The 18,879-nt window shown below is 39.8% G+C and overlaps 1 protein-coding gene and 1 long non-coding RNA gene across 2 annotated transcripts in view; one reads left to right on the top strand and one right to left on the bottom strand.

Annotated features, from left to right (window-relative positions):
- Window positions 1–13,416: 13,416 nt before the first annotated feature.
- Window positions 13,417–18,879, bottom strand: part of rp1l1a (rp1 like 1a) — a 33,139-nt gene continuing 27,676 nt past the window's right edge. Inside the window, 1 exon segment of the mRNA XM_061984975.2 lies at window positions 13,417–17,371. Coding sequence (XP_061840959.1) covers window positions 17,288–17,371 — 84 coding nt within the window. The 3' untranslated portion in view covers window positions 13,417–17,287.
- LOC133622346 (uncharacterized) overlaps window positions 13,682–18,879 on the top strand; it is a 42,287-nt gene continuing 37,089 nt past the window's right edge. The window contains exon 1 of the long non-coding RNA XR_009817760.1: window positions 13,682–13,746. This is a non-coding gene — a long non-coding RNA (uncharacterized lncRNA). The remainder of the gene's footprint in view (window positions 13,747–18,879) is intronic.

Here is an 18,879-nt window from a genome sequence, read left to right as displayed (position 1 = left end):
TAACATTAGCATGACAACAGTTGGAGGGCAACAGGCAACAACGTTTTTGACTCTGAGGTGTATACCAGCAAAAATGTGTGAAAAAGCCAATATTTACTAATATTAGCATGAGAACGTTAGCATGCTATAGTATTTGACTAACGTTATCAAGGAGCATTTTGACTTGGAACAGTTCAATCGTTTGACAAACATGAAAATCTAAACACTTTTAAGTAAAAAAACAAGTGTTATGGAAGTAACAATATATTTGACTCTGAGGTGTATACCTGCAAAATTAGCTAAAAAGCTAACATGCTAGTGTTAGCATGTTAAAAGTCAACATGCTCGTGGTACTATGCGTAAAGTAACAAAATATTTGACTCTGAGGTATATATCATACGAAATTAGCTGGAAAGCTAACATGCTAACTTTAGCACGCTTGAGGTAAATAACTATTTGACAGACTGAGGTGTATACCTTCAAAATTAGCTAAAAAAGTTAACATGCCAGCCTGAAACTGTTAAAAGTTAACATGTTGGAAATATCAACATTTTTGATTTTGAGGTGTATACATGTAAAATTAGCTCAACAACTAGCATGCTAGTAGTAGATGTTCACCGAATTAAAGAAAGAAATCATGGAAAAACATGGCATAGTCGACTTAACGAAGACTAGCATGTTAGCTTTTTAGCTAATTTTGCAGGTATACACCTCAGAGTCAAATATTTTGTTGGTTCCTTAACACTTATTTTTTACTCAAAAGTGTCAAATAGTTATGTACCTCAAGCATGCTAAAGTTGGCATGTTAGCTTTTCAGCTAATTCTGTATGGTATTGTAGCGGCTGGGTACGACATAGACATCTTATAAGTAGACGCAGCATCGAGCGCTACTGCTTACTGGCGGTGACGAGACGCGGGGCCGCCATCTTGGAGTGGTGATCCGCTCCACTCAGTGCAATTAATTTGGCAGGAGCAATGAACTGTCAGCGCATTTAATTCATTTTACCTCACTGAATACCACTGACTTTCACACGGTTTTTTTGTCATACGTGCAGCTATGATAAAGGACACATGTTTTGGCGTGTTTTATTATTCATAGTTTGCTTAACAGTAGTACAGTATTCTTATATGCTATAAAGTGACCAGACGTCCGAGATCAAAACTGGGAATATAATCCCAGAGAAGGGGGAAATAAACGGTCAGCTATTTTTAAATTCAAGAAACAAAATGATTAGGTTATAAATACATGCGTATATTTGGGTTGGAAAGCTGGACTAAATGTATCAATCAATCAATCAATCAATGTTTATTTATATAGCCCTAAATCACAAAAGTCTCAAAGGGCTGTACAAGCCACAACGACATCCTCGGTACAGAGCCCACATAAGGGACGTCGATGTGAATGACTATGAGAAACCGCATATGTGGGTAAACCCCCCTCTCTAGGGGAGACCGAAAGCAATGGATGTCGAGTGACATAATATTGTGAAACAATAGTCCTTAGTGGATCTAACATAGTAGTGAGAGTCCAGTCCATAGTGGGGCCAGCAGGAGACCAGCAGGAGACCATCCCGAGCGGAGACGGGTCAGCAGCGCAGAGATGTCCCCAACCGATGCACAGGCGAGCGGTCCACCCCGGGTCCCAACTCTGGACAGCCAGCACTTCATCCATGGCCACCGGAACCAGAATAACCCGGCAAGGAGGCAGAGGAGAAAAGAAAAGAAACAACAGATCAACTGGTCTAAAAAGGGGGGTCTATTTAAAGGCTAGAGTATACAAATGAGTTTTAAGATGGGACTTAAATGGTTCTACTGAGGTAGCATCTCTAACTGTTACCGGGAGGGCACTCCATAGTACTGGAGCCCGAATGGAAAACGCTCTGTAGCCCGCAGACTTTTTATGGGCTCTGGGAATCACTAATAAGCCGGAGTTCTTTGAACGCAGGTTTCTTGCCGGGACATATGGTACAATACAATCGGCAAGATAGGATGGAGCTAGACCATCCATCCATCCATCCATCTTCTTCCGCTTATCCGAGTTCGGGTCGCGGGGCAGCAGCCTAAGCAGGGAAGCCCAGACTTCCCTCTTCCCAGCCACTTCGTCCAGCTCTTCCCGGGGGATGCCGAGGCGTTCCCAGGCCAGCCGGGAGACATAGTCTTCCCAACGTGTCCTGGGTCTTCCCCGCGGCCTCCTACCGGTCGGACGTGCCCAAAACACCTCCCGAGGGAGGCGATCGGGTGGCATCCTGACCAGATGCCCGAACCACCTCATCTGGCTCCTCTCGATGTGGAGGAGCAGCGGCTTTACCTTGAGCTCCCCCCGGATGATAGAGCTTCTCACCCTATCTCTAAGGGAGAGCCCCGCAACCCGGCGGAGGAAACTCATTTCGGCCGCTTGTACCCGTGATCTTGTCCTTTCGGTCATAACCCAAAGCTCATGACCATAGGTGAGTATGGGAACGTAGATCAACCGGTAAATTGAGAGCTTTGCCTTCCGGCTCAGCTCCTTCTTCACCACAACGGATCGATACAGCGTCCGCATTACTGAAGATGCCGCACCGATCCGCCTGTCGATCTCACGATCCACCCTTCCCTCACTCGTGAACAAGACTCCGAGGTACTTGAACTCCTCCACTTGGGGCAGGGTCTCCTCCCCAACCCGGAGATGGCACTCCACCCTTTTCCGGGCGAGAACCATGGACTCGGACTTGGAGGTGCTGATTCTCATCCCAGTCGCTTCACACTCGGCTGTGAACCGATCCAGCGAGAGCTGAAGATCCTGGCAAGATGAAGCTATCAGGACCACATCATCTGCAAAAAGCAGAGACCTAATCCTGCAGCCACCAAACCGGATACCCTCAACGCCTTGACTGCGCCTAGAAATTCTGTCCATAAAAGTTATGAACAGAATCGGTGACAAAGGGCAGCCTTGGCGGAGTCCAACCCTCACTGGAAACGTGTCCGACTTACTGCCGGCAATGCGGACCAAGCTCTGACACTGATCATACAGGGAGCGGACCGCCAAAATCAGACAGTCCGATACCCCATACTCTCTGAACATTCCCCACAAGACTTCCCGGGGGACACGGTCGAATGCCTTCTCCAAGTCCTTCTCCAAACTCCCATGCACCCCCAAGGACCCTGCCGAGAGTATAGAGCTGGTCCACAGTTCCACGACCAGAACGAAAACCACACTGTTCCTCCTGAATCCGAGGTTCGACTATCCGGCGTAGCCTCCTCTCCAGTACACCTGAATAGACCTTACCGGGAAGGCTGAGGAGTGTGATCCCACGATAGTTAGAGCACACCCTCCGGTTCCCCTTCTTAAAGAGAGGAACCACCACCCCGGTCTGCCAATCCAGAGGTGTTTGAACATGGTGTTCATTATGGACAATCTGTGACGGGCACAAAAGTCCAATAACAAAACACCACTCGGGTTCAGATCCGGGCGGCCATTCTTCCCAATCACGCCTCTCCAGGTTTCACTGTCGCTGCCAACATGAGCATTGAAGTCCCCCAGTAGAACGAGGGAATCACTCGGGGGAGCACTCTCAAGTACTCCCTCGAGCGAATCCAAAAAGGGTGGGTACTCTGAGCTGCCGTTTGGCGCGTAAGCGCAAACCACAGTCAGGACCCGTCTCCCCACCCGAAGGCGGAGGGAAGCTACCCTCTCGTCCACCGGGTTGAACTCCAACGTGCAGGCTCTGAGCCGGGGGGCAACAAGAATTGCCACCCCAGCCCGTCACCTCTCATTGCCGGCAACGCCAGAGTGGAAGAGAGTCCAGCCCCTCTCGAGAGAACTGGTTCCAGAGCCCTTGCTGTGCGTCGAAGTGAGTCCGACTATATCTAGCCGGAACTTCTCGATCTCGCGCACTAGCTCAGGCTCCTTCCCCCCCAGCGAGGTGACGTTCCACGTCCCAAGAGCTAGCTTCTGTAGCCGAGGATCGGACCGCCAAGTGCCCTGCCCTCGGCTGCCGCCCAGCTCACACTGCACCCGACCTCTATGGCCCCTACTATGGGTGGTGAGCCCATTGGAGGGGGGACCCACGTTGCCTCTTCGGGCTGTGCCCGGCCGGGCCCCATGGGGACAGGCCCGGCCACCAGGCGCTTGCCATCGTGCCCCGCTTCCGGGCCTGGCTCCAGAGGGGGGGCCCCGGTGACCCGCGTCCGGGCGAGGGAAATCTGGGTCCTTTATTTGTATTCGTCATGGAGGTTTTCGAGCTGCTCTTTGTCTGATCCCTCACCTAGGACCGGTTTGTCTTGGGAGACCCTACCAGGGGGCATAAAGCCCCCGGACAACATAGCTCCTAGGATCATTGGGACACGCAAACTCCTCTACCACGGTAAGGTGGCAGCTCAGAGAGGAGTGGAGCTAGACCGTGTAGTATTTTATACGTAAGTAGTAAAACCTTAAAGTCGCATCTTAAGTGCACAGGAAGCCAGTGCAGGTGAGCCAGTATAGGCGTAATATGATCAAACTTTCTTGTTCTTGTCAAGAGTCTAGCAGCCGCATTTTGTACCAACTGTAATCTTTTAATGCTAGACATAGGGAGACCCGAAAATAATACGTTACAGTAATCGAGACGAGACGTAACGAACGCATGAATAATGATCTCAGCGTCGCTAGTGGACAAAATGGAACGAATTTTAGCGATATTACGGAGATGAAAGAAGGCCGTTTTAGTAACACTCTTAATGTGTGACTCAAACGAGAGAGTTGGGTCGAAGATAATACCCAGATTCTTTACCGAGTCGCCTTGTGTAATTGTTTGGTTGTCAAATGTTAAGGTGGTATTATTAAATAAATGTCGGTGTTTAGCAGGACCGATAATCAGCATTTCCGTTTTCTCAGTGTTGAGTTGCAAAAAGTTAGAGGACATCCATTGTTTAATTTCATTAAGACACGCCTCCAGCTGACTACAATCCGGTGTGTTGGTCAGCTTTAGGGGCATGTAGAGTTGGGTGTCATCAGCATAACAGTGAAAGCTAACACCGTATTTGCGTATGATGTCATCTAGCGGCAGCATGTAAATACTAAAGAGTGCAGGGCCAAGAACCGAACCCTGGGAGACTCGGCACGTTACCTTAACATAGTCCGAGGTCACATTGTTATGGGAGACGCACTGCATCCTGTCAGTAAGATAAGAGTTGAACCACGACAAGGCTACGTCTGACATACCAAAACGTGTTTTGATACGCTCTAATAAAATATTATGATCGACGGTATCAAAAGCAGCGCTAAGATCAAGAAGCAGCAACATAGATGACGCATCAGAATCCATCGTTAGCAGTAGATCATTAGTCATTTTTGCGAGGGCTGTCTCCGTAGAGTGATTTGCCAAACCGGATTGAAAGGGTTCACAGAGATTGTTAGACGCTAAGTGTTCATTTAGCTGCTGTGCAACAATTTTTTCGAGGATTTTCGAGATAAATGGAAGGGTGGGATACCGGCCGGTAGTTTACCATGAGGTCAGGGTCGAGGTTAGGTCTTTTGAGTAGAGGATGAATAACCGCTTTTTTGAATGCTAGTGGTACAGTTCCAGAGGAAAGTGATAAGTTTATAATATTTAGCACTGATGGACCTAATAATACAAAAAGCTCCTTGATAAGTTTCCCAGGAAATGGGTCAAGTAAACATGTTGTTTGTTTTGTCCCATTTACACATCTTAACAATTCCTCCAAGGTTATTTCATCAAAGAGAGAGAAACTATTTTGGAGGGCAGTATCCGTCGTGTATATAGTCGTATCTGTGTTAATAGAACCCAGTTGTAGCTGCGATGCATTGTTTTTAATCTCCTTACTAATGAGTTCAATTTTCTTATTAAAGAAATTCATAAAGTCATCTGCCGAGTGGGTGGAGCTACTGGGAGGAGTCCCTTGTTGGGTTAGCAATGCTACTGTACTAAACAAAAATTTAGGATCATTTTTGTTGAGGTGCATGAGATTTGAAATGTAGACTTGTATAATACTGTATAGCCACTGTCCATCTGATTTTCTAGTTAGCTAACATATATTACCCCCGCCCCCTACACAATATGGACTGTGGTCCTAACTTTTACCCCTGTTGGCTTTTACAAACTTTATCTTCATCATTTATTTCAACTTTATGTTATTCAAGTATGACATTTTTAAATTGAATTAATTTCATTGACAAGCAATTCTATTATGGTCATACTCTTGTTTGCTAGCGGCTGCGATTTCAGTACTATTGAAGATCTTTACTCCTTCTCAACTCTGTGGTAATATTCTTTTCACAAAATACAACCAATAGTACGTTAATGTTAAATCTTACTTGTGAAAAGTAATCCCCCCATTCCTATTTTCAACAATCAGCTCATTTGAGCAGGAAAACGCTGAACACCAGCCCGGCATCGTTTTCTACCTGTCAACTGTCAGTTTAGGTTGCTCGCCGGCTCCTCATCACCACTTCAAGATGGCGGCCGAATTTCTCACGTCACAGCAGCCAATGCTTCGTCTACTTATAAGATGTCTATGGTAGCGGCTGGATACGGTGTGTTAGCCAATGACTTTGGCTGGAGGGCGGGACTTCCGGGGGGAGTGGCGTTGTTGACAGGAAGTAAGTATTTGAGTAGTGCCGGGAAAGGAAGGAGACACACTGTTAAGGTGTTTGAGCTTAATGGAGTTCTTTATGCGTGCACATGAACGACACTTTCATCGAGTCCGATCATCAACGTCCTCTCACCGAGGATACTTTATTCTTCTTCCCCTGTTGAACACACAACTGCTGCGGTGTTAAACACTACACAGCACCAGAGCGCCCCAAGTGGAGAACATGCGCTACAACATCCAACCTCTACAACAAAGCTACACAGAGTAAGAGCGCAGATATATACAATCTTAACACCCCCACTCGCTATTAGCTCACTGTGTTAAACCAATTTGTAAACAATATTTCAAGAACATCTTCCATCATCCTGTTTTGTTAAGATTCCTCCTTCTAGTCTTTATCCCAAAATGCCAAACATATTCTGTGAAAAACATTTCAACTTCTGTTTAGTAGCTGGTTTTGTCAGGATATCAGCAACCATTTGTTCTGTAGGGCAATATTCCAGTAATACCCTACCAGTAGCAACAATGTCTCTTATGAAATGGTATTTCACATCAATGTGTTTGCATCTTTGTCTGTTAACAGGATTTTTAGTGAGTGCAATCGTACCTAGGTTATCTTCGTACACTTTAGTTTTAACATATTGATAGTTATCAAGTCCTTTTAGTAGCTGTTCAATGTAAAGACACTCCTTTATAGCTGAAGCTAACGAAATGTACTCTGCTTCACAGGTAGAAAGAGCTACTGTTGGTTGTTTTCTTGTCTTCCATGAAATGAATGAACTGCCTTCACACAAAGTTGCACAATAGCCTGATGTGCTACGTCTGTCTGTTTCATTTGATGCCCAACTTGCATCACAGTAAACTGTCAGACCGAGTCTTTCAGTTACATTCTTCTTGAAGTTAAGTCCTTGTTCTGATGTACCTTTTAGGTATCTGAATACATGTTTCACTGTATTCCAATGTTCCATAGTAGGTTCATTAAAGTGTTGAGATAGTTTACTCACAACAAAGCTTATGTCAGGTCGAGTGCATGTGGATAAGTAAATTAAACTTCCCACTGCTTCTCTGTACTGTCTTGGTTGTTTCAACTTTTCAGCATTTTTTGCGTAATCAAGTTTTGGTTCACAAGGAGTTTCTCTTGGTTTACAATTTTCCATATCAAACCTTTGTAAAACCTTTTTCACATATCTCTCTTGTGACATTTTGACTAGTCCATTTGTTCGTGCAAAGTCTATTCCTAAGAAATGTTTTAGGATTCCCAAATCCTTCATTTTGAATCTCTGAGTTAACATTCTTTTTACATCCTGCATTGATTTTTCACTTGAAGCAGCTAAAATAAGGTCATCTACCCTAATAATAAGTATTACCTTTTGACCATATTTTTCTCTTGTGTACACACAATGATCTGCTTCATTTTGCACAAAGTCATTTTCACATAAATGGGTGTGTAACACTGTATTCCAGTTTCTGCCCGACTGTTTGAGTCCATACAATGATTTGTTCAGTTTACATACCAGTTTTTCACCAGTGTTAGAGTTTTTCTCGTATCCTTGTGGTTGTTCTAAATAGATTTCACAGTCTATGGGTGCGTGCAGATACGCGGTCTTCACGTCCATCTGATGTAAGATTAGGTCCTCCTGTGCCGCCTTCTGCATGAGAATTCTTACACTTAACATGTCAGCTGTCGGTGAAAACGTCTCTTCGTAATCAGTTCCTACTTTCTGGTCGTATCCTTTGGCAACAAATCTCGCCTTATATTTATTAGATCCATCTGTGTCTGTTTTGAGTGCATAAACCCACTTTGCTTTTAAAGCTCGCTTACCTGGTGGTAAGTCAGTCAACTGGAATGTGTCATTTTCCACTAGTGAGTTCATCTCCTCATCCATGGCGTTTTTCCAGTGCATTGACTTGGATGATAACACGGCTTCCTGATCAGTTTCTGGAATGTCACAAACTGCTCGATAACGGAAATCAACGCGTGTTTGTAATCTGTCCAATGAATCATCGGTCTCAAAATCTTGTAAATAAACTGGCTTTTGTTTTATCCTGAATGGATTATTTCTGATTTCTGTTTCGGCATTTGCCGCTGACTGTTCCACATCTTCCTGCTCATTTAAATCCTCAGTTCTGTTTTCAGGTTGAACTCTGTCCTCATCCTTCTGGTCACTGTCACAGACTGCATTGTCTCTGTTTCCAATGTCATGTCCTGCGTATGGCTCCAAAGTTTGTGTCTCTCTATCTACACTTGTTTTGGTTGCGAATCTCACCAATCTGATCTTTTGGACCTTTTCCATTTCTGGATAATATACAAGGAAGGCTGGGCTGTTTTTATCATATCCTATGAAAATGCCCTGCTCACTTTTGGAGTCTAGTTTTCCTTTTTCTTGTTTGTAACTAAAACATGTAGACCCAAACTTTTGCATTTGTGACACATTTGGTACTTTTCCTGTAAGTAACTCATATGCTGTTTTCTTTGTCCGTCTATTGTAACACCTGTTTCTAACATGAGCTGCTGTTTGAATGGCATAGTTCCACAAATAGTTTGGTAATTTGCTTTCTATCAGTAAGCATCTAGCCATGTCAAACAGTGTTCGCCATTCTCTCTCTGCTGTGCCATTTTGGTGTGGCGAATAAGGCGCTGACGTCTCATGTCTTATTTTGTTCTTTGTTAGTAACATTTGGAACTCTCTGTTTGTAAACTCAGTGCCGTTGTCTGAACGTATACACTTCACATCTCCATAGGGTGCTACATCTGCTAAGAACTTTTCTGTTGCAGCAATTGCATCACTTTTTGACTTAAGAAAATATACTAATACAGCACCTGAATAGTCATCTGTGAAACATTGTGCGTATTTGTGTCCTTCTATGCTCTCAGTTTTCATTGGCCCTTCTAGGTCTGTATGGATTAACTCCAGGGGTTTATTTGCTTTAGCATCTAGCTCCCTATTTCTCGTTTGGGTAAACTTGCCTTTTGTACATATTTCACACATCTGATCTGGCTTAACAACATTTCCCTTAATTACCATACCTTTGACCACAGTTTGGAGTTTGATTACATCATCATAGTTGCAGTGCCCTAGAATCTCGTGCCATGTTTGTACGTCATGACAAACTTTACACTGATCTTCATTTGCATCAACAGTTGGTAGATAATATAGCTTCTCATTTTCGTTTATGTTAAATCTGTTACCATCTTTAGTGATCATGTGGCTCTCTCTTTTCTTGAACGTTATGGTTGCTCCTCCGTCGGCTGCTCTCGCCACTGAAAAGATGTTGTGGGGATATGAGGGCATGTACAGAGCATTTCGTAGTTGTGCCCTGTGTTGTCGTCCATCGCTGTCCACTAGATGTATCGTTGCTGTTCCTCTTCCTTGGGCCATTCCACTGCATCTTGTCCCATCAGCTAGTTCCACTGAATGAGTCTCTGGTTGAAAAGTGTTGTCAAAGCTTGTAAAGTTATTTACATCATTTACAATGTGGGATGTCGCTCCTGCATCCACCATAATGCCTTTCATCTTTATTTTGGGTGCTGACTCACTTTCTTCTTGTGCCGCTTTGAAGAGGTAATCATTGGATTGTTCATCCGTAACCTTTCTGACATTGTCTCGTTTATCTTTCTTTTTGCATATGGTTTCTTGGTGTGTGTTGCTCTTACAAAAGTTGCACCACACTTTTCGGATACACATTCTTGCTCTGTGTCCTTTTAATCCACATTTGAAACATGTCAGATCTCCATCTTCACTTCTACTTTGAGTGCTGCTGGTGTACTTCTTCTGGATATTTCTATCTTGTTTTGTGAACGTTTTCATCACATTGTCTGTTGGCTCAGCAGTACTAATTTTCTCTGACTCTTCGTAAATACGTAATCTTCTTTTGAAATCTGTAAATGTCACATTGTCTTCATTTTGCGTTACATGTACAGCTAATGGCTTGTAAGAGTCAGGTAGGCCTCCAAGAATCATGGCTATGATCAGACTATCACTGAGAGTCTCACCGGCATCACGAAGTGCTGTAATCAGGTTTTCTGCTCTGATGATGTAGTCCGTAGTTGACTCTCTGTCTGCGTTCCGTAGTTTTGTCAAGGACGTGTACAGGTTGATTATTCGTGGCTTGCTTTTTCCTGAGTAATGGTCCCTCAGTATTTTCAGTGCTTTCCTGCCATCGTATGCAGCATCATGTCTTATTAAAGACAAGCTTTTATCATCGATCAACCTGATGAGCTCTGCATAGCAGTCTGGATTCTTTATTCTGTCCGCTGCTGCTTGCTCTTCTCCTACTGGTTCATTTAGAACAGTGTCTTTCAACTTTAAAATATGTAAGTGTCCCAAAAATCTTGCTTCCCAAAGGTCATACTTGCTTTCGGATCCATCAAAGTACAGTTGCGGGGATACTGCTCCAGTAGTACGAGCCGCCATATTTGTTTAAGCTCCGCACTTTAGCACTATGCTATGCTAATTAGCTCAAACTTTACCGCGGTTACTTCTTCTTCGAGGGTACACGCTACTTTATTGGCTAAAGTCACTTTTATGCTCCGTGTAATACTTCACGTTTGCAATACCTTTATCCTTGGTCAAGCAGTTCTCCTCTGTTAGCTCAAGTCCACACCTGCAAACTTTCTTGGCTTCTCTGTCCGTGCGTCGACTCAACGCTACCTGGCCTTGTTTGCTTGAGTTGGCTGGAATCTCTGGGGTTCCTGGGCACCATAACCTGTTAAGGTGTTTGAGCTTAATGGAGTTCTTTATGCGTGCACATGAACGACACTTTCATCGAGTCCGATCATCAACGTCCTCTCACCGAGGATACTTTATTCTTCTTCTCCTGTTGAACACACAACTGCTGCGGTGTTAAACACTACACAGCACCAGAGCGCCCCAAGTGGAGAACATGCGCTACAACATCCAACCTCTACAACAAAGCTACACAGAGTAAGAGCGCAGATATATACAATCTTAACACACACATTGGAGTTGTTGTGTGGTTGAATTGCATCTTGTACTATAAAGACAAGACAGACAAAGAAGTGGTATGAGCCTACATTTCTGGATTATTACAGTATGTACCTCAGAGTCAAACATTTTGTTAATGTATTAATATTACCTCTACCATGTTGACTTTTAACATGTTCAGACATGCATGTTAGCTTTTTAGCTAATTTTGCAGGTATACACATAGACATTTTATAAGTAGACACAGCATTGTCTGCTGTGACCCGAAAAATTCGGCCGCCATCTTGAAGTGGTGACGAGGAGCTGGCGAGCAGCCTAAACTGACAGTTGACAGGTAGAAAACAAAGATGGTGTTCAGCGGTTTCCTGCTCAAATGAGAACTGTTGAAAATAGGAATCGGGGGATTACTTTTCACAAGTAAGATTTAACATTAACGTACTATTGGTTATATTTTGTGAAAAGAATATTACCACAGAGTTGAGAAGTATATATTCAATATGTATACATATATATACACAATATATACATATATATATTGTATATAGTTCTCTGCAAACCTATGGTAGCATCATGCCTTCAGTGTGCATATTGTATATAGTTCTCTGCAAACCTATGAAATGTTTTATTTTGTCTTCATTATTTTGTCAGAATGCACCAGAATGCTTAATTTGTATGTGAAAATCACAAAGAAATCTTCTGGGGGAGGTTTGGTTTACAAACTTTCAGCCCCACCTAAAACAAAATTCACCAGCCGCCACTGATTATGATGCATTCTCATTTTAGGCAAAGTATAAGACAATACTTTCTTAACAGTATAATTGTAACCAGGAATAAGTCTTCAAGTAACAATATTCAAATACTAACATTGTTGGGTAAAACAGCATTTGGTTTTATTCTGAATCCAGTGAAACAGATTGGTGGTTTTAGCTGATATAAAGACTTTCAGGTGGTTTATATATGTTTATGTTTAAGTATTTGGCAAACGCTTTTATCCAAAGCGACATACATAAAAAATACATATAAAACAATCAGTGTAAACATGATCATTTAAGGGAAGAATGTAATACAAAATATCAATACAAAGTGTCAAGACAGAATAAACTCTCTGCTGCTGCAGCAACAGAGATACAGTCTATAGGTCCTAAGATATATAGATATCTAATGTATTCATACATTGTTTATGTAGGATATACGCATGTATATATAACCTAGTCATATTGTTTCTTCAACTTAAAAATAGCTGACTGTTTTTTTCCCCCTTCTCTGGGATTATATTCCCAGTTTTGATCTTGGACGTCTGGTCACTTTATAGCATATAAGAATATTCTATTACTGTTAAGCAAACTATGAATAATAAAACACGCCAAAACATGTGTCCTTTATCGTAGCTACACGTATGACAAAAAAAAACGCGTGAAAATCAGTGGTATTCAGTGAGGTAAGATGAATTAAATGCGTTGACAGTTCATTGCTCCTGCCAAATGAATTGCACTGAGTGGAGCGGCTCACCACTCCAAGATGGCGGCCCCGCGTCTCGTCAGCGCCAGTAGGCAGTAGCGGTCGATGCTGCGTACCCTTATAAAATATCTATGGGTATACACCTCAGAGTCAAATATATTGTTACTTCCATAACACTTATTTTCTACTTAAGTGTTTTGATTTTCATGTTTCTCAAACGACTCAAACTCTTCCAAAGTCAAAATGCTCCTTAATATGTTAGTCAATTACTAGCTTGCTAACGTTACCATGCTAGCATGCTAATATTAGCAAATACTAGCTTTTTCCACACATTTTTGCTCATACAGACCTCAGAGTCAAATATTTTTTTGCCTTTCGCCTACATTTGTACACGTCAGAGTCAAATATTATGTCACTTCATGCATGCTAACTGCTAGCTTGCCAACGTTAACATGCTAGCATGCTAATATTATCCTTATGTTTCATGGATTTTTCTAGCGAGCCTTTCAGTCATCAATATGGGATTATTGACACAATCTTTGTAACAGCAGTTTTTGGCAAGAACCTTGTTTTATTTCCAAATGAATGAAACATGTTTGATCTTCTCCATTTATTCTTTATTTACGTCAACATAATATTCATTTATTCTTCATTTGTGTCAACATAATATTCATGTATTCTTCATTCTTGCCAATATAATATTCATGTGTGCAGAAGTGGAACCCTGCAGCCACTTAAGCACGATCCGCCTATTTCGCTTCCGTGGATCGACCCTCGCGTAACCATGGATACGGTAAGGCATCAGTCACACGTGGCTGCTCCCTCCAAGCACACCTGAATGTACAGCTTGCTGATCACATGTTCACAGTCAGACAGGAAATAGGGAATCATGTTCAGATTACAGAGAAATACTTCAAAAATATTTGTAGTTGAAAGGAAAACTGCTCTTTTTCGGGGGGAATTTTGCCCATTTGGTAGTTTTTGACTGTTTAGAACGCACAGAAAAGGGTGTTTTTAAAAAGCTTTTAAGAGGCTTTTAAAAAAGTGCAGTTTTCTTTTCAAGTATGACACGTACATACACATATGATACATAAGGCTGCTAATTACATACACAGGTGGTTCTCTGGTTACCAAAGCACTCTCATAGTCTACTAACACGGTCGCAAAAACTGTTTTTATTTAGTTACCGTTTTAACTTGAACCTCCATAATGTCTCCCAGGTGGACTATTCTGGGGGCAGTGCGCCAAAAAAAAGAAAAGAAAGGAAATCCCCGTCGAAGGAACATAATTTGTTTGTAACCCAGAGACCACCTGTACCAGCATCATAGGAACTCAGCATGTAACTATTTATTTCAAGTAATCAGATTACACATGTTGAGTGTCATACTCTCTAAAAAAATAAAAATAAAAATGTACATTTTGCTGTAAAAAGGAATGCAGCACAGTTGCCAGAGTTTGAATGTACAGTGTTTTATTATTTTAATTTTTTTTTTTACAGTGAATTACTGTAAATTGAAAAACAGTACCACTCTTATTTTTATGGTAAAATTCTGGCGACTAATCTGGCAGATGTTGTGTTTTGGTTTTTTTTACTGTAAAATGTACGGACGTTCTTTTTACAGTGCATTACTGTAAAAACTATCACAGTTATTTTTACTGTAAAATTCTGGCTACAAATCTGGCAGATGTTTTTTTTGTTTGTTTGTTTTTACCGTAAAATGTACGGACGTTTTTTTTTTTTTTTACCGTAATGCCTACCAAAATCAAAAATTTTACCTGAAAATTTAAAGTGTTTTTTTTTTTTTACAACAACATTACTGTAAATTGAAAAACAGTACCACTCTTATTTTTACGGTAACATTCTGGCGACTAATCTGGCATTTTTTTTTTTTTTTTTTTTTTTTTTTTTTAACCGTAAAATGTACGGACGTTCTTTTTACAGTGTATTACTGTAAATGTAAAATGTATCAGTTATTTTTACTGTAAAATTCTGGCAACTAATCTGGCAGATAGTTTTGTTTATTTTAATTTTTCGTAAAATGTACGGACGTTCTTTTTACAGTGCATTACTGTAAATGTAAAAACTATCACTGTTATTTTCGCAGTAAAATTCTGGCGACTGAGCTGACAGTATTTGAACCGTAATGCCTACCAAAATCAAAAGTTTTACTTGAAAATTTACAGTGTTTTTTTTTTTTACAACAAAATTATTGTAAATCGAAAAACAGAAAAATCATTCTTATTGTTAGGGTAAAATTCTGGCGACTAATCTGGCAGATGTTTTTTTTGTTTTACGGTAAAATGTACGAATTTTCTTTTTGCAGTGTATTAGCGTAAATGTAAAAACTATCAGTTATTTTTACCGTAAAATTTTGCCGACTGAGCTGACAGTATTTTGACCGTATTGTCTACAGAAAAATAAAACATTTTATTTGAAAATTTACAGTTTTTTGTTTTTTTTACAACAAAATTACTGGAAATTGAAAAACAATATTACTGTTATGTTTTTGTTAAAATTCTGGCGACTAAGTATTTTTTGTAGCGTAAAATCTACATCCGTTGTTTTTACTGTGGATTACTGTAAATTAAAAAACAGCACCATGTTTTTCACAGTAAAGGTTTTGGGACTGAACCGACAGTATTTTTTACAGTAAAAGTCTACCAACAAACATTATTTATGTATACATATTAATTACCGTATTTTTATCGTACAATCTATGGTCGTTTTTTTTTTTTACAGTGCATTACTGTAAATGTAAAAACATTGATGCTTTTATTTTATAATAAAATTCTGACCTTTTGAGTAGCTAGTTTTTTTGGCACCATGTTTTTTTTTTTTTTTTACAGTTAAGTCTACCGACAAACATTTTACCCGAATATTGACATTTTTAACACCAAATTCATGTAAACTGAAAAACAATACAACAGTAGATGAACATATTTATTACATTATATTTACCGTCAAACAGATGGTTGCGTTTTTTACAGTGTATTACTATAAATGTAAAAGCTGTATCACTTTTATTTTGACGGAAAAATTCTGACGATTGAGCTGCCAGTTATTTACTGTAACATCTACGTTTTTTTTTTTTACAGTGCATCACTGTAAATTGAAAAAGACAGTATCACATTTTTTTTTACCGTAAAGCCCACCAAAATCAAAATTATACTCCGAATTATTTTTTTTCAACACAGAATTACTCTAAATTTAAACACGGTACCACTGTTACAGTTACGGTAAAATTCTGTCAAATAAGCTACCAGAATTTTTGAGCCCTGTGAAATCTACAGTTGTTGTTTTCACAGTGCATTACTGTAAATGTAAAAACATATCCCTTTTATTTTTTACGTTAACATTCTGGCTATTGAGCTGCCAGTTTTTTTCCCGTAAAATTTACGGTCGTTTTTACAGTGCATTATTGTAAATTGAAAAAGAGTATCCAATTTTTTTACATTAAAATTCTGGCGACTGAGCTGACCATTTCTTTTACCGTGAAGTTCACCAAAATCTAAATTTTACCCGAATTATTATCTTTTAATACAGAATTACTGTAAATTTATACACGGTATCGCTGTTACAGTTACGGTAAAATTCTGTCAAATACCAGATTTTTTGAGCACTGTGAAATCTATGGTTGTTGTTTTCACAGTGCATCACTGTAAATGTAAAAACATATCACTTTTATTTTTTTACGTTAACATTCAACAACCGTAAATTTTACCGTCAATTTTTTACAGTGCATTTCTGTAAATTGGAAAATTGTAGCATATTTTTTTACATTAAAATTCTGGCGACTGAGCTGACAGTTTTTTTTCACTGTAAAGTCAACAAAAGCTGAAAATTAGCCGAAAATGTACGGTGTTTTATTTTTTATTTTTTTTAACATCATTATTTTAGATTGAAAAACGGTGCCACTTTTATTTTTAGAGTAAAATTCTGCCCATTAAGCTGCCAGTACAGTATTTTACCATAAAATGTTACATTTAATCAGCTAGCTTCCTGGTAATATCATAGATAAATATTTGACAGAAAAGACAAAATGTAGTCCGCAGCATCAATAACATCAATTATTGAAGTTTCAAAATAAAACATGAAACAATGATATTCAGAAACTGTACAAATAAAATGTGTATCATTACTTCCTGTAGGCTAGCTTGTCGTTTCAAGTTTCAGCGATAAAGTGCACCAAGTGTTCCAGTTCTTGTTCTGTGGGTTCGGACTTGAATAGGTTCGTGTGGACAGAGAAATAACGTGTTTGAGGGTCTCAGTCCTCTGAGGAGCATGGCTGGGACACCACCGAGGTCCGGGTGAACTGATAGAGCAGAGCGCCGTCCTACGACTCCTCTGCTGCGTTTCTCCGACGTTTGCCCTCCGTGTCCGAGTCTTGGTCATCAGCTCCCCCGATTGACCTTTGACCCTGTATGTTGAAGGACAACATTTTAATGAAGACAATGGCAGCTCAAAAGGGCAGAATTGACCTTTAACACAAAAGTGATAGTTTTTACATTTATAGTAATGCAATGTAAAAAGAACAACCATAGATATAACGATACAAAAAAAAAAATCTGGCACTTTAAAAATAACAGTGGTACTGTTTTTCAATTTACAGTAATACACTGTAAAAACAAGAAGCGTAGATTTCATGGTTAAAAATTGGCAGCTCAATTGCCAAGATTTTACTGTAAAATTGATACCGTTCTCTGTAAAAATAACGATCGTAGATTTTACGGTAAAAATGCGGTAATAAATATGTATACACAAAGTAGTATAGTTTTACAATTTACAGTAATTTGGTGTAGAAAACATCAATATTTGGGGAAAATGTTTGTCGGTAGACTTTTTCTGTAAAATAATGTCACCTCGGCCCCCAGAACTTTACTGTAAAAAATGTGCTGTTTTTCAATTTACAGTAAAGCACTGAAAAAAGAACAACTATAGATTTTACGGTAAAAAACAAAAAAAAACAAATGTCAGCTTCGTTGCCAGAATTTCACCGTAAACATAACAGTGGTGCTGTTTTTTGAATTTACAGTACATTCGTTGTAAAAAAACACTACATTTTCGGGTAAAATTTTTGATTTTGGTAAACATGACGGTAAAACACTGGCAGAATTTTACCGTAAACATAAAAGTGATAGTTCTTACAATTTACAGTAATGCACTGTAAAAATAACGGCCATAGATTTTACGGTATGAAAAAAATCTGGCAGCTTAATCGCCAGAATTCCACCAAAAAATAACAGTGGTACTGTTTTTCAATTTACAGTAATACAGTGTAAAAACAACAAGCGTAGATATTATGGTTAAAAATTGGTAGCTCAGTTGCCAAGATTTTACTGTAAAAATTATACCGTTCTCTGTAAAAATAATGACCGTAGATTTTACGATAAAAATGTGGTAATACATATGTATACACACATATTTACAGTAATTTGGTGTAAAAACCATCAATATTTGGGGAAAATGCTTATGTCGGTAGACTTTTACTGTAAAAATACTGGCAGCTCAGTCCACAGAACTTTACTGTAAAAAATGTGCTGTTTTTCAATTTACAGTAAATCACTGAAAAAAGAACGACTATAGATTTTACGGTAAAAAACAAAAAACAAATGTCAGCTTCGTTGCCAGAATTTCACCGTAAACATAACAGTGGTACTGTTTTTTGAATTTACAGTAAATTTGTTGTTAAAAAAAACACTACATTTTCAGGTAAAATTTTAGATTTTGGTAAACATGACGGTAAAACACTGGCAGAATTTTACCGTAAACATAAAAGTGATTGTTCTTACAATTTACAGTAATGCACTGTATAAATAACAGCCATAGATTTTACGGTATGAAAAAAATCTGGCAGCTTAATCGCCAGAATTTCACCAAAAAATAACAGTGGCACTGTTTTTCAATTTACAGTAATACACTGTAAAA

The sequence above is a fragment of the Nerophis lumbriciformis genome, linkage group LG23 (assembly GCF_033978685.3).
Source record: "Nerophis lumbriciformis linkage group LG23, RoL_Nlum_v2.1, whole genome shotgun sequence".
Lineage (NCBI taxonomy): Eukaryota > Metazoa > Chordata > Actinopteri > Syngnathiformes > Syngnathidae > Nerophis > Nerophis lumbriciformis.
This window is presented reverse-complemented; position numbering and strand designations above follow the sequence as displayed.